The sequence below is a fragment of the Dreissena polymorpha genome, chromosome 4, assembly GCF_020536995.1.
Source record: "Dreissena polymorpha isolate Duluth1 chromosome 4, UMN_Dpol_1.0, whole genome shotgun sequence".
NCBI classification, from domain to species: domain Eukaryota; kingdom Metazoa; phylum Mollusca; class Bivalvia; order Myida; family Dreissenidae; genus Dreissena; species Dreissena polymorpha.
Genome location: NC_068358.1, coordinates 135,925,222 through 135,950,972, shown reverse-complemented (window position 1 = coordinate 135,950,972; position 25,751 = coordinate 135,925,222). Strand labels below are relative to the sequence as shown.

At 34.6% G+C, this 25,751-nt stretch overlaps 1 protein-coding gene across 2 annotated transcripts in view; it reads left to right on the top strand.

Annotated features, from left to right (window-relative positions):
- The window catches only part of LOC127876755 (protocadherin-11 X-linked-like), a 114,139-nt gene that overhangs the window by 74,032 nt on the left and 14,356 nt on the right, over positions 1–25,751 (top strand). The window contains exons 6-8 of one of the 2 annotated variants that reach the window (XM_052422202.1): positions 9,838–10,017; positions 13,621–13,779; positions 22,907–25,702. In XM_052422202.1, the coding sequence (XP_052278162.1) occupies positions 23,006–25,702 (2,697 nt within the window). In that variant the 5' untranslated portion in view covers positions 9,838–10,017; positions 13,621–13,779; positions 22,907–23,005. Of the gene's footprint in view, positions 1–9,837; positions 10,018–13,620; positions 13,780–22,302; positions 22,425–22,906; positions 25,703–25,751 lie in introns of those variants that run through there. The other variant, XM_052422203.1, reaches the window with a different exon arrangement.

The window sequence follows — 25,751 nt, the reverse complement described above, 5'->3', positions numbered from 1 at the left end:
TGCTTCAAGAGTGGATTCATCAAAGACCATATTATTATCACTACTTATAATTGAAGAATGATAAATTCTGGAACCCGGAATGTCACTTTTCTAGAATATTTGGAGATTTAAGTCTAAACTATAACATCAAAATATCACAATTAAAGTGAAACAGAAAAAAAGTAGGATATGATGATATGATGGGTCATGGTGATGATGAATTAAATTTTTCACTATTGTGATAATAAAGATACATATTATTAATAATGAAGATACTGACTATGAATAATAAAGATACTGATGATGAAGACTGATGCTGGTGGTTGCGGCGGCGGTGGCAGTTGCAGAATTATAATTATGCCAGTCTTATGACTGGAAAAAGTACCTTTATTTCATTCAAATATCTGAGCTGCTTGTTTGAAATACTGCTTTTGACATTTTTTGTGCCCTTACCGTTTATTTATTGTTTTTTTTTCCAGAGAGTTGAAATACATAGCCTTAGCTCAGGGATTATTGTTATAGCTGTTTGATATTTATAATTGTATAAACCTTTCAAGAATTGTGATTTGTGAATAGACATTTATGATCATCAAAAGCTGATGAACATTTACCCCATCTAGGTGTTTATTACTTTTAGAGCTTGTAAGCCTTTCATACTGTATCTTTTTTCTGTTAGCAAATCTTACACTGGTAGGTTTAATGAAAAATAATAGTGGTAGAGTTACAGTAGTTCCCCCGCATGGCGCTACAACCTCAACTCGATTCTAAGGATTCTAGTACAGACGTCTCCTGTGTTCACATCAAATTACAGACCTGTCCTCAGTTCGCAGCCAAGAAAAGAGCTGTCCTGAGTTAACATCAATGTGCAGACCTGCCCTGCATTCACAACAAGTAAAGACCTGGCCTGAGTTCACACCAAAGTACAGGCCTCCAGGGATCATATTTTCCAGCAACATTAATCGGTCTGGATTTAAATGGGGAAAAAGTGTCCGAAATTTTTTATCCGAAATTATGACAAATTACGTTAAAATATATACCATTGATTTTGCTATTCATGAAGAGTGTATAATAATGTACAAGTTAAATTGCCTTAAGCATTTTTTTAAACGGAACATACAAGTTTTTTCAAGTGGTTTTATCATTAGCTATTTCATTGTTGTTTCGGTAACTGTTTTATCTGACTTTTCATCGTTGTCAATATTATTAATCTGTGTAAGTCTATACCGATGTTTTAAATCATTGTCGACTCGATAATAACTTACACACATGCATTGAATCTAACAAATGTCTGTGCGTAGGTTGGCTACTGGCAATAATAAAACCAAATAGTTGAAAAACAATTCGTGTACGTTATAGTTTGTTGTCGAAAAAAACACGGCCGATAGTTAAGATGCGTAGGGATTAAATCACGAGTGCGAAGCAGGAGTGATAAAAAACCATGCATCTTAACTTTCGGTCGTGGGTTATTCAACAACAAACAATAAGTACACGAATTATTTCGATTCTAACACGATTTTTACTAAAGATTTATAAAATGTATACTATTTTCTTGTGTACTATTTTATGTGAAGTTCTGCCCATAAAAATAACTTTCGGCTGTTCTGTCAATCAAAACCGCAACTTTCATTCATTTATTGCCGGATTATTACGCTGGTGGAAAATGTATCGGCATGTTTTGTTTAGTTACAGCGCGTGCTTTCAGTGTATAAGGTCCGCCCACAATTATTCAGAATATCCGATTTTCTTCTTTGTTTATATGAAAGTTTACTGACTGTATCATGCATGAAATGCACAATTTCCACAAGGATAACATCGAGGTTTTAATCTCCGAAGTAACTGTCAGCGATTTTAATTGTGGACGAGCACACATTACGGACCGATTAGTGTGCCAGTAAAATTATCGATTGATATTGACACTTGGTTATTCACGCTTGACTAATACACAACCGCGCGAATCTTCGTTGTTTGGGGTCATACGCTGATACTAGTCGGCTGACGTGCAATAGACTGGTCCTGACCGGTTTAGAGACTGCAGTGAATGGTTTCATCACACCTTCTAATCGAGATAAGAATGTAATTAGGGTATGCTAGCATGTGCACTGCGTAATCGATTTCATGACATTGGAATTTTAGCAAACAGAATCAGACCGACTCTTTGGGATTTTCAATCGGTCTTTCATGACCCCAATCGGTCTAGGACCGACAAAACCGAAAAAAATATGATCCCTGCAGGCCTCTATAGTAAAAACCTGTTCCCGGTTCACACCATTTTACAGATCTGTCAAGTTAATTGGCACCAACATATAACAAAAAGTATCCAATTGTATTAATTAGAATATATTTAATCAACAGAGCTTAGCATATAAATACTTTCTGCCGACCACTTGATAGCTTTTGAAGGTATTCAGAGTATTTTACATAACACTCATAATTATAATACTTTTTTTCTCATCTCTGAATTACTTATTGCTTCAATAAGAACAAGATGAGAGATTTATCAAAGACAACAAAAATAACAAAGTTCCTTATTCTTTTATCTTTAATAAGTAAAACCACACATTAGGGAACAAGTGCAAGAATGCAAATATAATAAAAACATGGAAGGAAAATGAAGCTCTCTAAGTTTCTGAACCCGAGTGCTGTGCTTTAATAAGGGCTTTAAAAAGGGGGAAAATGTTTTGTTTATTACAAAAACTCAGCGGCACAGGTCTGTAGAGTTATTAAAACCTTGTTTATTGTAATTAAGAAAGCATGCCTTGTGGGAATATAAGAGAGTTTCTAAATTGTTTCTAACACCTTGTGAAAAATGTTTGGGGCTTAAGTTGGGTTTATATGGGATCATATGATGCCTTGTGAACTGCCTTTCACCATGTGTTTGTGACCGTATAATGATGGTTCTTTCCTAATCCTGGCTGACTCTTGTTGGAGTTACATTCATGTTTGCATGTCTTTCAAGACATATAATAATTGTAAATAAAACAAAGAAAGAAGCAGGCACATGCAAAAATGGCAATAAACATTAAACAATTATTGTTTAATGTTTCAGACCATTCGGTTTAATTGCCTGTTTTGCCAAAAGCAAAACCTAATTAAGAAAATTGTCGTCAAGAGACTGAACAATTATTATTCTTTGTGCAAGTTTTTACTTGGAGTGCTAATGTTCCAATTAAACCTAAAAAGTTTATAATTATAAACACCTGGCTCAAAATTGCCAAAATGCAGATAATATTATTATGCCCCCCTGTATATTGTTTTGCTCATGTCGGTCCATCCGTATGTCTGTATGTCCATATGTCCGTCCACCAGATGGTTTCCAGATGATAACTCAAGAACGCTTAGGCCTAGGATCATGAAACTTTATAGGTACATTGATCATGACATGCAGATGACCCCTATTGATTTTGAGGTCACTAGGTCAAAGGTTAATGTCACAGTGACCCAAAATCGTAAAATGGTTTCCGGATGATAGCTCAAGAACGCTTATGCCTAGGATCATGAAACTTCATAGGTACATTGATCATGACTGGCAGATGATCACTATTGATTTTCAGGTCACTAGGTCAAAGGTCAAGGTCACGGTGACCCGATATAGTAAAATGGTTTCTGGATGATAACTCAAGAACGCTTATGCCTAGGATCATGAAACTTCATTGGTACATTGATCATTACTCGCAGATGACCCCTAATGATTTTCAGGTCACTAGGTCAAAGGTCAAGGTCACGGTGACTCAACTTAGAAAAATGTTTTCCGGATGATAACTCAAGAACGCTTAGGCCTAGGATCATGAAACTTCATAGGTACCCGCAGATGACCCCTATTGATTTTCAGGTCACAAGGTCAAAGGTCAAGGTCACAGTGCCAAAAAATGTATTCACACAATGGCTGCCACTACAACTTACAGCCCATATGGGGGGCATGCATGTTTTACAAACAGCCCTTGTTTTATTACGACATTTATGCATAACCTATTAATTTTGAAAATTTTGATTTATCTAATTGTATTATTGATTGCATTTCAAAGCGTTTGTAGATCTATGCAAAAAACTTACTAAAAAATGTACATTATAATAGTCAATAAATGGGTTCTTAGAGTGAGCTAGGAGCCTTAACCTACAGCCGCTTTTGCTCTGATATCTAATGGAGCAATTGTGAGCAAAATTTATTATTTGGGCATTCATAAAAGCATGTACTATTTGATTCTATTGAAATTATCTTTCGGTGAAAAGGGATGGCAGTTATGATCTTAAATGTTAACAGGTTATACAAGGACACACTGTGCTATTAAATCCTGTACTTAAACCTTGAATGTGTTTTATACTCAAATGGTTGTTGATTTTACAAATTACATGTTCCAGTCACCCCCTATGTAGTTAAAAATAGGGCATCGTTAATAATAAAGTCTCTGTATTACAGATCTAAAGAAAACCCTGTTAAATTTCTGATTTGTCATTAGAAACCTTGTTTAACTTCTCATGTACTTTTAGAGCAGTCATACATTTATCTTGTATTATTTATTTTTCCCATTTTAATTCAAAGAACAAAGAGATAAATTCTTTTCTTCGAGTCTAAGAATGATGCTGTTCTTCCAGAAGTCAGGCTGTATTCATTTATTCAGCATGAATGAAAACTTGTTAGTTATTAAGAAAAGAATTAGTTGGCTTTAAAAAGGGCTTACAACCTAGGGGGTGCCAGATCAAGTCAGAGTAGGGAGCAGCCCCTGCTGCTTATTCTTAAAGCAGTTACCCAATCTGTGAAGAACAAAGCTAAGCAATCCCTTTAACAGTTACTGTTATCTTCAGTCTACATCAAGTCAATGTCTGCTGGGACAACTGAGGAAAATAAAAGCAAAAAAGGTTAATGAGCTTATATTATCATCTCGAATTAAATGCATGAATCACAGTTGTTTCAGAAACTTTGGGATTAATGAAGATATGTGAAAATAGTTTAAGGGCTTAATGTCAGAGTGCCATATCAAATGCATGATATTTTATAGAGAAAAATACTTAACGGTAAAAGCACCAGAAATTTATTTTTTATGCTAACTGGATTACATAATTTTTTATAGGTCAATATAAAGGAAAGCAAGTTTTTAAAAGTCTTTTTGTATCATTACAACTTATTCAGAGAAAAATGTTACTTTTAATCAGTCGTAGAAAAACTGCCAGCTTACAAAGCACCATATTTCATTTCATGATTCATCTTGTTCTTTATAAATGTTTTGAGCTATGGTACAAGCAAACTGGAGGATCATATAAAGTTCGGAGGTGTTATTTTGTCATTTTATTATTCATCTGTGGTAGAGAACTAGCGCAATCATGTTTTTATACGCCTGGTTTAAAAAACAGGACGTATTATAATTTCACCCTTGGCGGGCAGCGGGCGGGCGGCGTCCACAGCAGTGTCCATTCTCTAATTCAAATAGTTTTCATCCGATCTTCACCAAACTTGGTCAGAAGTTTTGTCTAGACAATATCTAGGTCAAGTTCGAATATGGGTCATGCTGGGTCAAAAACTAGGTCACAGGGTCACTTAGTGCATTTCAAGGATTAAGCATGGTGTCCGCTCTCTAATTGAAGTTGTTTTCACCCGATCTTCACCAAACTTGGTCAAAAGTTGTGTCTAGATGATATGAAGGTCAAGAACAAATATGGGTCATTCCGGGTGAAAAACTAGGTCACGAGGTCACATAGTGCATTTCAAGCATTTAGCATGGTGTCCGCTCTCTAATTAAAGTAGTTTTCATCCGATCTTCACCCAATTTGGTCAGAAGTTGTGTCCAGATGATATGTACTTCAAGTTCAAATATGGGTCATGCAGAGTCAAAAACGAGGTCATGAGGTCACTTAGTGCATTTCAAGCATTAAGCATGGTGTCCGCTCTCTAATTGAAGTAGTTTTCATCCGCTCTTCACCTAATTTGGTCAGAAGTTGTGTCTAGATGATATGTTTGTCAAGTTCAAATATGGGTCATGCCGGGTCAAAAACGAGGTCACGATGTCACTTAGTGCATTTCAAGCATATAGCATGGTGTCCGCTCTCTAATTGAAGTAGTTTTCATCTGATCTTCACCGAATTTAGTCAGATGTTACGTCTAAATGATATCTAGGTCAAGTTTAAATATGGGTCATGCCGGGTCAATAACTAGGTCTCGAGGTCACTTAGTGCATTTCAAGCATTGTGAATGGTGTCCAAAACCTTCGAACAGGCGTATCTTGTGACAGTTTGGAACTCTTGTTTAAATTTGTTTTAATTACTTTAAATTTATTAAATGTAAATAAATTAATTTGAGTACGGTACTTTCTAATTAATAATCAATTCAGGCATTCTGGCATATACACAATTATTTAGGAATCCAACAATCATGTCTAACTTTAAATAAATAGTTGACTAGATGCCATTTTTGGGGATTTATTTTGTTTTTCTTACTCATAGAGTTATTTTCTTTCAGAGGTTAGAACATCTACATACTTGTCCCATCAACAGTGTTACAAATCTTATTTCAATCTTTATCTTAAGTGGAAAATATGATGATATCGATTAGAATAATAACTAAATCCCTTACAAATCCCAAAGATTTCAAATCAGGAATGGAATAATACCTACAAAGAATAGAAACATCTGGATCATCATCATCTGAGATTTATTGAGTAATCCAGCATGTTGTTCTTAAATCTCTTATACATTGGTAAATATATTGGACTTAAAAAAAACATTATATTCAGTTTTTAGTTGGTTGCGTTAGGGGCCGACTAAATTTACAGAGCATATTTTGCAAATCAGTATGTGCTTAGAAGCATTTTGAAAATATTGATAAGAGTGGTGAAGGGTATATTCAAACCCTCAAACCATTTTTAGCAAAATTTATATCACAATCTGGTTATAATTATTTGTTTGTAATGGAAAATCATCTGGGCCGGGCCATGCCTTACGAATAAGTAAAATAGTTATGGGTTCTATTTATTGCTTACGGAATACCTTAAGGGCCATCGTGGTTACCCATTAAAATCCAGAGGGCAATGCGATAGTATGATGGCGACAATGCGATAGTACAATGGCGACAATGCGAAAGTAAAAGGGTGACAATGTTGCCATCGTATTGTCGCACTGTCGTCACCGTATTATCGCATTATTGTATTGTCGCCATTGTACTATCGCACTGTCGCCATTGTACTATCGCACTGTCGCCATTGTAAAGTCGCACTGTTGTCATCGTATTATCGTACTATGGCATTGTCGCCATCATACTATTTGCACTGTCGCAATTGTATTGTCGCGCTGCTGCTATCGTACTATCGCATTTTCACGTTTTTGCATTGTCGCCATCATACTATCGCATTGTCGCCATCATACTATCACGTTGTCGCCATTGTTCTATCGTATTGTAGCCACCGTACTATCACGCGTTTAATGTGTAACCATGATGGCCCTAACGAATTCCGTAATTGCTTTTTTTATGCCCCCGGATTGAAAGATCAGGGGTATATTGTTTTTGGCCTGTCTGTCATTGTATGTGTGTGTGTGTCCCAAAACTTTAACCTTGGTCATAACTTTTGCAATATTAAAGATAGCTACTTCATATTTGGCATGCATATGTATCTCATGGAGCTGCACATTTTGAGTGGTGAAAGGTCAAGGTCATCCTTCAAGGTCAAAGGTCAAAAAAACAAATTCAAAAACTTTAACCAAAACTTTAACCTTCTTCATAACTTTTGCAATATTGACCATAGCAACTTGATATTTGGCATGCATGTGTATCTCATGGAGCTGCAAATTTTGAGTGGTGAAAGGTCAAGGTCATCCTTCAAGGTCAAAGGTCAAATTTATGGCTTCAAAGCGGCGCAATTGGGGGCATTGTGTTAATGACAAACACATCTCTTGTTGATATTCTTAAATGTTTAAAGTTCAGTCATGAATTAAGATTGTTTTGGGTATTTTTAAGAAGCTTGTCCATATTTTGGTACATCATTATAATAGATAAAATAATTACTACAGAAGTAGTGCAGTGAACATTTCTTATACAATGAAGTTATATAGATGCACTTAATGACAATCAACAAGTTTTCTGAAAGGTTCAAATCTAGTCTAAGCTAAATGAACCTCTGCACACAAATTTTCAATAGTCATTACCAACATATGTATGCTTCTTATTCATATTTTGAAATTTTTTAAACTTACAACAAATATTTGAATGCAATCAAAGGCTTTTTCAAAAATGTAGCCTTGTTGCTGACTATATCCTCAGCATGATTAAGTGTATCATTCTTGTAATTGAATAATCAATAAAGCAGGTGAATGTCAACTATGAGATCTGGAAATAACATTAATAACTATGTGTGTGTTGTGTTATTGTATGTTTAACTTAAATTTATTTATCAATCATATTTTAAATTAATAATATATATTGATACGCACCTCTCAAAAAATGTTTTGCGCAAAATATTGTCTAAATTTAGCTTGTGCAGTTTACATATGCTATCTTGACCAGGGATGTCACACTTAAGGTGTTACATTCATTAACCCATTTATGCCTAGCATCTAGAAACAAGGCATTGGCAAACAGCGTAGACCCTGAGGAATTTCAGTAAGAAAAATTCTAAATATAGAAATAAAATATACTAGAAATCCCTAATTTTTGAAATAAAGTGATCCAATTTAGAAGGATGAGAGAGTCCACTAGGCATAAATGGGTTAAAGTTCTTGTGAAGTTTCCTCTAAACATATTTCCACCATATCATTTTTAGAAGTCAATTTTTAAAGGCAGAAGATCTGGTACTTACCAGATAAAGCAGATGCCCCCAGAGAAACCAAAAATGGCAATCGTCTTGATTTTTTGTAGGATAGCTTGTTTAATTAACTAAGAGAAACAAAGATTTTTTTAAATACCGATGTTACACAAATTCCAAACTGATGTCTACTGGTTATGATTTGCAGAAAAAATATACAAGAACAAAGTGTAAAACAAGAAAACAAATGCTTTTGATTTATTTTAAATGTTAAAGGCAGAGTTTGATTTTTTGACAGCAAACAATGGTATGCCATGGTTGATAATGTCAAAGCTGATGCTTACAATCTCCCTACTCAGAACATGTTTACAAATTGGTTAACCATGATGAAATTTTTATCCTTGTTTTGTTCTTCTGGGTTGTTGAATTATTGCTGACGGCAGAGAAATGAGGGATGAATTATTAGGGCCAAAAGGATTGCAACAGAATCATTCATGAATAATTGGACAGTTTTCTCCCCAAAATTGGGAATGTTTTGTGGGTAATGATGCTGATTAATTCCCTCTTTGAGCCCAATGTAAGCACCGGGAATAAATGCAGAGACTGAAAATGTTGCTTATGTCCAATCAAATAGAAAGATATGTCAAATTGTCCACTATAATGGGTGCTGACGACAGTAAATTGGTATCCATTTTTATTTGCAATAACAACAGTGGTAGAGAGCACACTGTTATTTGCTTCAAAATATAGTTAAGTTACAGAAGGAGAAAATTACAAAAAACCCAGGTGTAATTGATTTTATTAGTGTAGATATTTTATATATTTAGTCACAATCACTTATGACTCACCTGTTCTCTATGCAAAAATAATCTAGAAAAAATACTTATTTTTGTTTTACGTTATCTTCTTGTCAAAAGAAGCAAACATTTATATCGTATAAGACGATCTAGCATGGAATATTCTTTTGAAGACAATCATTTTCATACTTTGTGTCTCTCATATCCTAAGCTAGACCGGCAAATTATTGCCCGTGTTTGCCAGATAACGTTTGCCCACTAATCCATGCTAATAGTCATTTAACATCTTTGTTTAATCATTATGACAAGTTGTTGACTCTCGTTTCTTTGTGTCACAGTGCTAGATTAGAGGTACTCCAACCTTGATGGGGGCTGGCAACCTTTGACCCCAGAGGAAGGCGCAGAGGTGCAACAGTAACCTGGATGCACAGGAATCCTGGGTCTCTGGCTAAGCGTTTGTTTAACAGCAGTGGCCTTAATGTGTGAAACAAATGGGAAATATTTCATCCACTCATAAGGTAATTGATTGAATGTGTATCGCTTTCCCACCTGCAGAGAATAATTAAGAATCTCCTAATGATACAGATTATCATTTATTTTTGAGGATAGTTCATTATGACATAACAGATGAAGGTAAGGCATTTCAGTTTGTAATATAACAGCCTCCTAAGAGGTATAATATAACTAAAAAAAATAATGTCATTCTTTATGCTTATCTAATTATATATGTATAGCTTCTTCAATACTGGTATCTGTGATGTGAGTATATGTAATGATTATTTTGAACAAAGTGGAAAATCATGGTAATTTGATTGCTGTACTGCAGGCAGGCAGGGTTGGGAGTTGGTGGCAGTGGTTCCTGGGTTATTGGTTAGGTTAGAATTGACCACTCTTAATGAAACTTTTAATGTAGCAAGCTTGCATGGAGACCCCTTAGGTCAATGTCACTAGTGCTACAAATAGAAATATTTGTTTCCATATGGGATAAATTGGGTGTAGGTCAAGGTCACAGTTAATAAATATAGTAACAAACTGCTTTTGCTCAGTCACTTTAACTTGGATAGATAGTTGTGATGAATTTGTGTGTGTAGGTAACTTGTACAGAGACCTTAGCTTGGGATTGCATAAATATTTATGCCCCCCTTCGAAGAAGAGGGGGTATATTGTTTTGCCCATGCCGGTCCGTCCATTCGTCTGTCCGTCCGTCCACCAGATGGTTTCCGGATGATAACTCAAAAACGTTTACGCTAAGGATCATAAAACTTCATAGGTACATTGATCATGACTGGCAGATGACCCCTATTGATTTTGAGGTCACTAGGTCAAAGGTCAAGGTTTCAGTGACTTGTTCTTGGATGCAGTTTAGGACCACATTTGCAGATTATATTATGTACTGGTGTCGTGGGGTCTCCGTCCCCACCAGATGGTTTCCGGATGATAACTCAAGAATGCTTACGCCTAGAATCATGAAACTTCAGAGGTACATTGGTCATGACAGGCAGATGACCCCTATTGATTTTGAGGTCACTAGGTCAAAGGTCAAGGTCACAGTGACTCGTTTTTGGATGCAGTTTAGGACCACATTTGCAGATTATATTATGTACTGGTGTCGTGGGGTCTCCTTCCGTCCACCAGATGGTTTCCGGATGATAACTCAAGAACGCTTATGCCTAGGATCATGAAACTTCATAGGTACACTGATCATGACTGGCAGATGACCCCTATTGATTTTGAGGTCACTAGGTCAAAGGTCAAGGTCACAGTGACTCGAAATAGTAAAATGGTTCCGGATGATAGCTCAAGAATGCTTACGCCTAGGATCATGAAACTTCATAGGTACATTGATCATGACTGGCAGATGACCCCTATTGATTTTCAGGTCACTAGGTCAAAGGTCAAGGTCACAGTGAATCGAAATAGTAAAATGGTTTCCGGATGATAACTCAAGAATGCTTACGCCTAGGATCATGAAACTTCATAGGTACATTGATCATGACAGGCAGATGACCCCTATTAATTTTCCGGTCACTAGGTCATAGGTCAAGGTCACAGTAACTGGAAACAGTAAAATGGTTTCCTGATGATAACTCAAAAATAATTAGGCCTAGGATCATGAAACTTAATAGGTACATTGATCATGACTGGCAGATGACCTCTATTGATTTTTAGGTCACTAGGTCTAAGGTCAAGGTCAAAGTGACAAAATCGTATTCACACAATGGCTGCCACTACAACTGACAGCCCATAATTGGGGGGCATGCATGTTTTACAAACAGCCCTTGTTTAAAATTTAAATGAATTATACCTAAAAGCTGGTTGCATGTCATTTTCATGTTTCTTGTTTTATTTTTTTGTTGTTAAAAAATAAATCATTTATGTCAGTTGAATGACTTATAATCTTTAGCAGAGGACCTTCACACTTTTTGAATCATCACACAATCACAGTGGGGGCATACTTGATATATGTTAGCTATTACTGTATATCACTCTTTATTTTGTGATTTCTCATACTTTCAAGTAATTATATTTTATTATGCAAGTCATTTTATTCAATCATCTTTATTTATCGCTTTTATACCTCTTACAATAATATATATGCCACAAAATGTTACACGAACCATGACAGATTATTACCCATGATGTTCACATAAAGCGCATTAAAATACCATATGAATGAAAATGTTTAAATAACAACCCGGCAGTCAATGTAATATTTAACTATCCAGTCTTCCTTCAATTGTATCGGTCTTTTTTTTTTACCCCTGCACATGCCTCTGCGAAATCAAACAATATTCAATTACCTTGTAATTTTCAATGATGTATTTGGTTAAATAATTTTAAATGCTTGTAAAACATCCAACCCCACCTGGACTTGATTCTACATGAGCAGTGAGGTGTCATGTCTTTTCTCACCAAATTGCTCTTCTTGATAAAAATCTCCTATCAACATTTAATTCATGTGCCATAACCAAAGCATTTTGTGGATGATTGACGATTTCGAAAATGGAGCAAATTCAATTTGACTTCTCTTTGTGAAAATGATCAGAAACAAACAAACTCTGATTTGTTGTAAAGGCCCAAAAGATACTCACAAATAGATTTGAGTTTGAGATTAGATTTCTCTCCGTTTTGAAACTGTTGCACATTTTATATGGTTCAATTATTTTGGTCATTAAAGAAGATTTTGACAATTTAAAGAGAACTGTTTGAAATGAGTTAAATTTGATATACTTTAAAATGTTATCTTTATTAAAGCATTTTTGGAATAACTTTAAATTAAGGTTTTTAACAAGTTACAATATAATAATGATTTTATAGTTATGTAAAAAATAATTAGGCTAATTATCTATTATTCAATCTAAAATTTATAATGCTAGAGACTACTTAAATTGACAACAACTATGTATAATGTAATATTAGAAAGTTTGTTATATTTGAAACATTAAAATGTCCCCATATTTTCATAAAATATTAACAAATAAGTTTTACGTTCAAAACATGTTACATTTTTAACGATGTTTGTTATAGGGATTAAATACATTTGATTAATTTTTTTTTGTGTTTTGTCAATTACAAATTTTCGTGATTTAAATCATATTTAAGGTAACATTTTAGATATTCCCAAATTAAAAATTCACCACTAATAGAAAGTGAATTCTCAGTGAAGCATGTACAAACTTTCTCTTTCACATTTAAATGTATTTCTTAAATCTATTTGATGTTTATCGATCAAAACCTAGGGAATGTTGTGAACAAGAAGAATGGCTAATTGTGGTTTAACAACAATATTGCTTCAATTTCAACCGCAGCGCCAAAATGTATGCGTTTTTACACTCACAATATGTATCAGTACGTTCTTTTTTTACTCATTGCTTTCAATTGTAGCTCTAATGAAAGGTCTTGGCCATACAGCCAGGTTTGATACCACATAATTAAGGACGGTCCATAGGTTGGGGATATGCAATTAAGAACAAAATCTGAGGCTCTGTTATTAATTTCTTAAACGTTTACCCGTGACCTGTCAATTTGGAAAAAAGTGCTCTTTTATGACAAAAGTGACTAGCCTGTGTGGATTAAAGTCCAGTGGCTGGTGCACTACAGATATTGGTTTCTTGAAATAGGAGAGAAGAATGCGGTACACGGGTGACAATGGGCAGAGGTGAGGGGTCATGGGGAGCAAAAGATGCGCGGCTTCGGCGAAGTGACTGTACATCAAGGAGGGACTAAAATTAGCAGTGAAATCGGAGTGATGACATTTCGATGAATAATACTGGATTCGGGTAATTAATGGTTTAAAAAAATGTATGGTGTAGGCAAACAGTATTGATTGATGACTTTGGAAGATTTGGTTGTTTATCTCTCTTTTTTGGGTCTGGTATGTGCCATGTCGACTACTAGTTGGTGGATATGGTGGTATTGGTTATTTGAGATGCTTGAAAAATGTGGACAGTAGGGTTTAATTATTTGTGGATTAAGTTTATGTGAACTCGGCTTAATTACAGTGAGTGTAATTAACCAGGGATTGCTTTACATTTAGTGATCTGTAATTGGGTTTAATAGTCTCAAGGTAAGTAAAAAAATCACTTTATTAAAAAAAATTAGTACATTAATTGAAGATACAAAAAACTTCTTTTATTTCATGATTTTTGTGTATTCATTGGTTACTTTAAATGAGCTATTATTAAGAATAATCCATGAATAAGTTAAATTAAGTTTAATATTACAATCTGTTGGTTTAATTTGTGAGATAATTTACAGTCATGTAAAATATTAAGAATGAATATTAAAGTGATTGAATGAGGTATTATTATTTTTGTATAAGTGAATAAGCAAGTGTTATAAAATATAGTATAATTGAACAGAGAAGTATATTGTCTAACAATATACCGTAATGTGATTTGTTGGGGTTCAGAATTTTATAATATGGTGTTCATTTGACAATTAATTTGGACTTGGTCTTAAATTCTAATAGCCTATACAGTTTTAAGATTCGTCATCAATTATTTTGCTCAGTATTAAAATAAAACTCTGCCTATTCAAAACATAGTCACAAATGAATGTTCCCATTTTTTTTCTGGAAACTTGAAGTTCTGTCTGATGTTTTTTGTCTTGAAGCTGTAAGTTGTTATAAAACCTCTCCCTGAAACCAGTTGGAAAGCAGATAATGGCTTGGATAATGTCTTGCCCAGATGGGGATCAAACAATTTTAACCTGTCTTGATGAAAACTTGTAATTTAAAACATCTTCCCAAAAAATATTGAATATAAAAAATGGTATTGTTAAATTATAAACATCTGGAAATTATCTTCTGGTAATTTAATTATGGGTGAGACAGAAAAAAACAAATAGTTTAAATATGTGGAGAATATTTTGTGGAAAAGTAAGAAATACTAAAAATTTGACAGGATCTGATGTGCAATTTCAATACCTATATATTTACCATCAAGTATAGATGATGATTTATATAGCAGCTCCCTAACATTAAGATTGGAGTAATATTTTCTAACCATGGAGTCAATATTGTTACCAAGCTTTATGGGAATATAATTTACCATAAGATTCTGTAACTAATAAAATAAATATTGATACTGTGTGTGTTTTTATGTCCCCCACTATAGTAGTGGGGGACATATTGTTTTTGCCCTGTCTGTTGGTCTGTTTGCGCCAACTTTAACATTTTGCAATAACTTTTGCTATATTGAAGATAGCAACTTCATATTTGGCATGCATGTGTATCTCATGAAGCTGCACATTTTGAGTGGTGAAAGGTCAAGGTCAAGGTCATCCTTAAAGGTCAGAGGTCAAATATATGTGGCATAAATCGCTAATTTTATGAATACTTTTGCAATATTGAAGATAGCAACTTGATATTTGGCATGCATGTGTATCTTATGGAGCTGCACATTTTGAGTGGTGAAAGGTCAAGGTCATCCTTCAAGGTCAGAGGTCAAATATATGTGGCCCAAATCGCTTATTTTATAAATACTTTTGCAATATTGAAGATAGCAACTTGATATTTGGCATGCATGTGTATCTCATGGAGCTGCACATTTTGAGTGGTGAATGATCAAGGTCATCCTTCAAGGTCAGAGGTCAAATATATGTGGCCCAAATTGCTTATTTTGTGAATACTTTTGCAATATTGAAGATAGCAACTTGATATTTGGCATGCATGTGTATCTCATGGAGCTGCACATTTTGAGTGGTGAAAGGTCAAGGTCATCCTTCACAAGGTCAAGGTCATCCTTCACAAGGTCAAGGTCATATATAGGGGGACATTGTGTTTCACAAACACATCTTGTTTTTTATAGGAATGTCAAAGAGATTTAACTTTAAATTGTATATGTAATTTTTATTGTCTGATTCTGCAATCTGATTTATTTTTGTGCAGTACAACTCCTGTTCTTGCATTTGAAAGTCCCTGCAAATTCAAGCTTTAATCATTTGTTTTCCAAATTTTCCTGTCTTCATAATTGGCACCATTTTATGTCTTTCCAGAAAAAATCCTATATTTCATGCCATCCATAGTAATTGTTTCTATGACAACAATTTGCTAAGGGCTGATGGAAGTGTTGAAAATCAGACTCAGTCATTTATTTATTTTAACGCTTAGACATTTAAAAAAATGAGATATGGGACTTTTGAAAAATATGATAATTACATGTCAAATTGAGAAAAGGATTGATGTACTTGTCTGCAAAATTCTGATGTCATTTGAAATTGGAAGTCTTGGATCAAATCCTGCCTCTTTTTCCGCCCATATGACATTTGCATTGTTACATGTCAGTTGGTATTATTTAAAGGAATTAGAAGACATTACATTGAAATAATATAATGTATAATATGCATTGTCAGTTTAATATTAATTTATTATTACAAATACTACAAAACTGTTGCAATGATAAGAGTAGACTTTTTTTTGTAGATTGAGCACTTTGATGTTTGGATTAAAAATTATGATAGATTTTCAACTGTTTTTATGTACCAACTCTGTAAAGTATGTCTCAAAACAGTCCCATTTAACCCTTTGCATGCTGGGAAGTTTTTCATCTGCTAAAATGTTGTCTGCTGAATTTCTAAAATTAGCATTTTCTTGGATTTTTTTCAAAGAATACTATCAGAATATCAAACAGTTTGGATCCTGATGAGACGCCACGTTCTGTGGCGTCTCATCAGGATCCAAACTGTTTGCAAAGGCCTTCAAAATTCGGTTCCCGCACTGAAAGGGTTAAGTCAAACCAACAATAGGTCAGACACACAATTGCTCTTGTGCCTATCTGCATATAACTGAGAAACTTTTCAAAACAAATTATGTTAGCGGTTGGGTTGTGGCAATGCCAATTTATGATTTACAGTTTTCTAATTGTTTGTTGAGATAAAATAAATGAAGCTAATCAATGCAACTAATCATAAAGCCTGGAGAAATAGCGTCATAGAAGGGCGTCTGGAGCCACAAGAAACAATCCTGGATTGGCTACACACCATTAAATTGTCACATTGAAGTCTATCAAGAAGTTCTAAGGCAAGAAGAATCACTAAAAGAGATACCAACCCTTTGTGAATTGCCAGTATGATATTAATAAAACAGATAACTAGTTAAGTGAAACAAACATAAGATTTGGCTTGAACAAACAGTGTATTTGCTTCAAAGCCTACTCAGACTGTCTATGTCAATATATTCAAGTGGGGCCAATATAATCATAATTGACATGGACACAGATAAGGGCCATGGGCTCTCTTGATGGTCCTTAAATGTTGCTAATTAGGAAAAGAGTAAAACTATGAAATTATCAAGATTCAGCCATAAAATATTTTTATTTGGTCCTCTTTGCAACTTATGTTCATGATATCATGAACATTTCAATACGTTTAAGAACAGAGTCACAGACAGCTGTTTAATGTGTTCTTTGCATTTGTTCATATATTTTAATTCATCAACTTTTTCTTAAAATGTGTTCATTTACAGTTCATAAATAGCTTAATGAGCAGCTAGTAGACTCCACGAACTGTCCATTATCTTTCACTCCTAATTTCGTAAGCATCAGCAAATCACTAAAAAACAGTTCATGAACAGGTCTTGAATTCTTGTTGGATAATTGTACAAAGAAAAAGGATTCTATGACTTGATCAAGCTTATTATATAGTCTTCTAAACGTTTTACATTCCTTATCAAATATAACACCACTGTTAAATAAACATAATAAGTTTAAACTCATATTCATAAAGATATCACCCTTGTATGAGTTGTTTACATGAAGTGTTTTAATGAACTGTTACTGATTGGCAGTTTACCTATAATGTTTTAGATTGGACTCTTTATTTTAATGTTCTGGTAGGGATCATAATCATCATCATTTATAATCAGTATCATGGCTATTCAAAATATCATAATTATCAAAATGGTTAAATTAAGTTAATCTTTATAATCCTCATAATAATCATCATAACCATCATTATTTACCTCTTTTTCATCAACATCATCATCATCAACATCATTATCATCATCAACATCATCATCATCATTATCATCATCAACATCATCATCATCATTATCATCAGGGGAAGATTGAACTGTAATGGGAAAACTATCCACCTGGCGAATTGTCCAGGATTCTTGTCATTTAGTCAAACCGTTGACCTTGTGTCCAACTGATGTACATTGCATTGAAATCTTGTACATTCACAGTACTTCTACCGGGTAATTACTTATAAATGTTATTCATTTTCAAAATAGTATGAGGTCATGTAAGTATATAAACTAACTTCTATGATAACTTTTGAGTATATGTGTAATATAGTCATCTTGTTATGTATATAAATTAACAACCCAAAAGGTTAATACTCGTTTTCTAATGCTATTGATTTTGTTTTATTTTATGAACCGTTTCTGACAGACACAGAAGTAAATAAGTTTATTTATATGTGGTGACCTGCTGATTAATCCATTGTGTAAGTCTTGTTGGTTCTGAAGAACAAAGAGCATTCAGTATTTCCTTTGATGGCTGGTTTAGCATTGAGTCCTCCTAGAATTGAATTAATTTTAAAGCATGTTCCCATACTATCGGGTAAGTATTAAATGTGTCACTGTCTACACAACAGTACTTAGGCGTTACATAACTTCCCACTAACAGTCGTAAAATATTAAAAGATTATGGTCAGCTACTTTTCAACAAAATGACTTTGATATAAAACTGCACACCCTTGGGCGTACTAGGTGCAGGCCTAAAAATGAAATCAAAAGGTTTTATTGCCAAAGATTGCCACAGGGTCCCATTAAAGGGTCAAAACGCTGATTGGTCATATTGTTCACCACCAGACTACAATGCAGTGTAAATTTGTAAAACAAAATTCCAAAATTTAAAATCAGATCATTGCTGATAAGTAGTAAAATTAAATGGTGGTTAAATTGCACTATACATTTTAATATTGGATATTTATAATTTTATTTCTTTATGTCACATTAATTACTGAACTTTAGAAAAATGTGCAGTTGTAATTATTTTTTACTTTAAAACCTGAATGTCATGTCTGGGATTCAAAAATTTATTATTTTAATTCTCAACCCATAATAATCATCCAGGCATGCAATAGTGTTATCATTTTAAGACAAATATAAAACACTGTGAACATACAATATAGAAAATCTGAAAAGATTTTCAAACTGGAAAAGTATGTAGTATTATTTTATGATTATATGATTAATAAAGTTGGATAAATGCAACAAGAAAATAGTAATCTCAAATTTTAGCACCTTCTAATAACACTCACAATTAGGCAACAGGCATAATGTAACCCTCCCCCATCACTCGAAAAAAGAGGCAACATATTTATATTTACCAAGAAAGAATTTATGTGCCAATTAAAGAACATTTTGCAGACTTGAAGTCCTGCTTATTTGCATGTTAACAGACTTCTGTCTCCCAACATACATGTTGTTTTTCACACCTAATCAATTAATAAATTAAATGGGTGAAACTCTCAGTTTAAATTGAGCAATTGTAATTACTCAAATCCATTGTGACAAGCACAATGAGTAAATTAATAGCAGTGATGGTGTGCCAATTATAAGCATGGCCCTTCTAGACAAAAGAGTAAAACATCAATAGATTTGGGCACTGTCAAAAAGCAAGAAATAATTGTGTGTGAACATGTGACTAAGTACTCAAAGATGATTGGAAATTGGCAGGATTTTCTCTTTATTGCTTATAATCCATTTCATATCGGTTGCTTTCTTAGTAGTGGATGCTGTCATGAATTTTTGGATAATTGTATTTAAACACTATTGTGTGAGCTTTTATAACATTTTTGTGTGTTTTTATCAAGATACTGACTAACAATCAAGTGATAATTAAGGTATGTTTTTATGCAGCTATTTTGTTTTCTTTCAATCTGTAAAGCACCTTGACTGTATTTTCTCTGAAACAATTCATGTGTTTTTATGTCCCCCACTATAGTAGTGGGGGACAAAAAAAAAACATATTGTTTTTGCCCTGTCTGTTGGTTTGTTAATTGGTTGGTTGGTTTGCGCCAACTTTAACATTTGCAATAACTTTTGCAATATTGAAGATAGCAACTTGATATTTGGCATGCATATGTATCTCATGAAGCTGCACATTTTGAGTGGTGAAAGGTCAAGGTCAAGGTCATCCTTCAAGGTCAAAGGTCAAATATATGGGTCAAAATCGCTTATTTAATGTACACTTTTGCAGTATTTCAATATTCAAGATAGCAACTTGATATTTGGCATGCATGTGTATCTCATGGAGCTGCACATTTTGAGTGTCAAAGGTCAAGGTCATCCTTCAAGGTCAGATGTCAAATATATGTGGCCAAATCGCTCATTTTATGAGTACTTTTGCAATATTGAAGATAGCAACTTGATATTTGGCATGCATGTGTATCTCGTGGAGCTGCACATTTTGAGTGGTGAAAGGTCAAGGTCATCCTTCAAGGTCAGAGGTCAAATATATGTGGCCCAAATCGCTAATTTTATGAATACTTTTGCAATATTGAAGATAGCAACTTGATATTTGGCATGCATGTGTATCTCATGGAGCTGTACATTTTTAGTGGTGAAAGGTCAAGGTCATCCTTCAAGGTCAAATATATGGGTCAAAATTGCTCATGTAATGTCACTTCGGCAATATTGAAGCTAGCAATTTTATATTTGAAATGCATGTGTATCTTATGGAGCTGCACATTTTGAGTGGTGAAGGGTCAAGGTCAAGGTCATCCTACAAGGTCAAACGTCATATAGGGGGACATTGTGTTTCACAAACACATCTTGTTTAATATGTTTCCTGGCTCTTTAAAAATAAATGTAAAACCAGAAATAGTTGTCTTCAAATTATTCTTAACATTTTAGGAAATAATGCAATTTAAGACATTTGAATGCATTTTCCCATGTAATTTGTGAAACAATCTTGTCACATAGCTAATGGTAAGATGTAAACTACATTAGAAACATTATTTGCTGTTAAGTTTACTTAAACAAAAAAACAACAGTTGTTCTTTATAAAAAATATATTGAGATTAAAACACACTTCATAAATACATGAAAAAATACATGTCATTTGGAAGTGCAGGAAATTGAATGTTAAGTATGGACCTGTGGTATTTGCTGAACATTAATAAACAAGATACAGTAATGTAAAACCCAACCTTAGAAATGTGTCTTGTTTTGTGAAAATTGGGCAAAATGCATGTGCGTAAAGTGTTGTCCCAGATTAGCCTGTGCAGTCTGCACAGGCTAATCAGGGACGACACTTTCCGCTTCAATGGTAATTTTCGTTTAAAGGAAGTCCCGTTTTACCGAAAATCTAGTTTAAGCGGAAAATGTTGTCCCTGATTAACCTGTGCGGACTGCACAGGCTAATCTGGGACGACACTTTACGCACATGCGTTATGCCCCGTTTTCTCAGAACAAGACACAAATGTGCTTGCAATCAGCTGGAACTTTGAAACAAAATCCTGGTAATCCAAGTCTTGTAGAACTGTCATGTTGAAATTTCACAGATCTTTCAGCATGAATTCTTGTTCTGCAATTGTCTGGAACCGACTTTCAAATGGCGATATGAAACATGATTATCAAATTACTAATGACACATGTATGCTAAAATCTGTGCATGTGTCTCTCAAATCTGGAAACAATTACACGCTAGTATCTCCTTATAAAGATTGATGATGGTTATTTATTTGAGGATTTTTTTTTATCGTTTTCATATTTCCTGCACACATTTTATATAATGCTGTACAATTTATGATCTTTAAATTATTTTTATGACAGTTTATAACATGTTTTATCATTATTCTGACTCATTTCATTTTTGAGGACATACAGCATAAGTGAAGAAAAATCTTTCGTTTTTTTGCTGCTACACATAGAATTCTTGTTTTATAAATCATTTTAATAATGGAACTGATATATTTTTGTATTGCTTTATGGATTGGTAGTAGAGCATTATAATCAGCCAAATAAAACAATGTTTCTCATTATTAAGAAACATTATTATTTTGGTTGAACAAATAATTTCATGTGAACAATACAGTAATGTGATGAATGGATGTAATTAAGTTGATACTGTGTATTCAATTTGTTTTACATTCTAACAATTCTCTATCTTCCTCTTATCTGTGCTACCCTCTCTAGTATAATGGCTGTAATAAATCTGTGAAGTGTGCCTCCAATAGTGGGTGGCAATTGTAGGCAATCTGAATTCTGATTGGCTGTTGGATAACAGAGGGGAAGGGCTTAGTATGGATTGGCAGTCAATTACCAACAAGTGTATTTGGCTCCAATTTCTGTCATAATACTTTGCACATGTTCGAAAAGCAGAAGACTATGGATAATAAAGTGTGTTTTCTTCCTAAAAAAAAATAAAGTTGCTATGTTGGATGATTTTTTGGAACATTAGCATGACATGTGGTAAATAATTTATTACATGTACTCTTCAATTTTGTTAATATATTTTGCGTATAGAACTCATAATAATTCAGTATAAAATTTGATAATTATTTAATGTATATTATTCAAAATTAAAATCAAAGTTTATTTTTAATAAATTGTTACTATACAAAGATATAATTAGTTAACCTGAAATGAAAGAAACAACCTTGTTAATGCAAGATTTTTTTTCAAGATTAATTAAAAATGTTGAGGCAGATGTGTTATTTAATGGTTACAATCTTACCAAAAGCTGCTGAAGATTTCTGTTTCAAAAGCGGATTAAACATTACATCCATACAGCTTACAGGGGGCATGGCATTCATTAAATGTTTTTCCTATTATTTGTGAACTTTTCAAGTTTTCTTTCATTCTAATTGAAACCGTTCTTGTATTATATTGCATCTTTCAGTTGTGAAAATAATCATGTTAGGATTAAATCAACATGTTTTCGATATTTTCAGATTGATCGGACAAGGACAGAAGTGCAGGAGATGTTGACAGGAATGGTTCATTGTATGCATTAGACTGGCGAAGAGATATTGAAAAATAAATTTACAGCAATGTGTTGTGATTCAAACATGGAGACCTTGTGCTTCCCTCAGAGGAAATATGGATGTTTGATTTTTGTGTTCTTATCTGTGATACTCACTTTTGATACATGTTTCGGGAAAACTTACACAGTGCAGGAAGAAGGATCTACAGATATGTTTATTGGAAATATTGCAAAAGATTTTAATTTCACAAGTCTTTTTAATGAAGGCAAGTCTTTGAGATTTAGTTTTGCTAATCAGCTCCAAGTAAGTTACTTCAGTATTTCCGAGGACACTGGAGAAATTCATACTGTTGGCGTTTTGGATCGTGAACAGATATGCCCGCAAGTTGACAAATGCGACGTTGAGTTGAGGATCGCTGTCATTGGCAATGATGGGCTTTATGAGAGAGTGAAAGTTAATGTCACCATTGACGATATAAATGACCATGCCCCACAGTTCAAGTTGAAGTCTGAAGCTATATCATTTCCGGAGAATTCCCAAATAGGAACCTCGTTCACTATTGATGGAGCCATTGACCCTGACAGCTCACAGTTGTCTGTGAAATCATACACAATTCTTCCATTACAGTCGCCATTCATTGCAAAACTTGTCAGAAAATTTGATGGAAGCTCCAGCGTGCAAATAACTGTCAACGGAACACTTGATAGAGAGGTTACAGACCACTATGAAATACGGATCATTGCAGCTGACGGTGGCTCTCCACCAAAAACTGGACAAATATTGGTCAACGTGACCATTACCGACTTAAATGACAACAGCCCTGTGTTTACAAATAAAATTTACAATAAAACTGTGGATGAGGATATTGCCATAAATACCACAATTTTGCAAGTTTCTGCAAATGATCCGGATATGGGAGCCAATGGTAAAATCATATACAGCTTTGCATCCATTCAAAAACAGTCTGAGATCAAGGACATTTTCGCCATCAATCCTACAACCGGTGAAATCAAAACCACCGGGCATTTAGTGTACAAGCCAGGACGGAAGTATGAGCTGATAGTTGTAGCCAAAGACTCGGGCCTGGATCCCAAGGAGAGCCAGGCTCTTGTTTGCATTGATGTCCAAGATGTCAACAACAATGCTCCTGTCATCACACCTAATTTGCTTTCTTCAACTAACTTTGCTAAGGTCTCTGAACTTGCCAACATTAATGTTGTTGTAGCTTTAATAACGGTTATGGATGGGGACACTGGTTTGAACGGAGTGACGAATTGTTCCATGGACAGTGACACTTTTGAGCTGAAGAAGTCAGATGTTTTCGAGTACATCATCATAGTAAAGAAGTCCCTTGATAGAGAGACAAAGGACTTGTACACCTTATCGGTGTTCTGTAAAGATCTAGGAACCCCACCATTGAGTTCTAATGTCAGTTTCAATGTGTCAGTAATGGACGAAAATGACCATAAGCCAGAATTCACTCAGGTGAATTATGTTGGCGAAATCGGTGAAAATAACAACTACGGAGATGTGGTTGTGGATGTTACTGCCACTGATGCAGACACTGGGAATTATGGGAATGTATCTTATGAGCTGCGTGGGGAGTCCTGGACAGACTTTTCTATTAATGCCAAAACTGGAGTAATTCGTGCCATGAAATCCTTTAACAGAGAGGAGAAGGAGTATTATGAGTTTTTGGTTCTGGCTTATGACAATGTTAAGGAAGAAGACCGACACACATCCACTGCAACCGTGACTGTCAAAATTGTGGACATGAACGACAATAACCCCAAATTCACGCTGGCCTATTATGAGTTCGAGATTGCAGAGAATAACCAGCCTGATAAGGAGATTGGTCAAGTAATTGCTGTGGATTTAGATTCTGGGAACAATGGGATTGTTACATACAGTATTGTGGAAAGGCCTGAAGTTGTCCTGCCTTTCAAATTAGATCCTAATGGATTTTTAAGAGCAAAAACGGTTTTGGACAGGGAACTGCAGTCTCGATATGATTTCATTATCATCGCGACTGACCAGGGCTTTCCTCAGCGACTGAACTCTTCTGTGAATGTTAGTGTGTTTGTAACTGACGAGAATGATAACTGGCCTTTTATTGTAACTCCTGACAAAGCAGGTCGTGATGTGTACGTCCCTGTTTCAACCCCAGTCAACACTCCACTTTATCTTATCCAGGCACATGATATCGATGCAGGAAAGAATGCACTTCTAACTTACAGAATTGAAGATAGGAACGATACGCATATTTTCGATATCAATGACTCAGGCCAAGTGTTATTAGCACGACCAATAGAAAACAATGAGATCAACACATACATGATACAAATTACAGTGTATGATAACGGTCAACCATCAAACCAAGCCAGAACCTCACTTGTGATGCACGTCCTTGTGGCAAATACTACAGCAGGATCGAAAATGGACAATGACAGTCTTAAGAATCAGAATCTTCTTATTGCTCTGACTGTAGTCATAGTAACTGTGGTTCTGGCTGTAACTATTGTCATCACAATTATAATAATTCGGAGAATGGACAAGAAAAAGAGGAATTATTTCGGTGACTCGCAAAGCATTCCGTGCTCGGAAGAAAACAGCCCGCAAGTTCCTAATTTAAATCTCGGTGGTGACAATGAAAAGTATTCGTTACCAGATCTGAATACGCAGCTGACTCCAATGGCTCCCCACCTGTCTGTTCACATGGATCTGACCACAATGAAAGACTACATCTACAAGCCCAGAATGAATGTAAGTACTGATAGATTTGACCTGACTTTGTCATTTTTGTTTAAATACA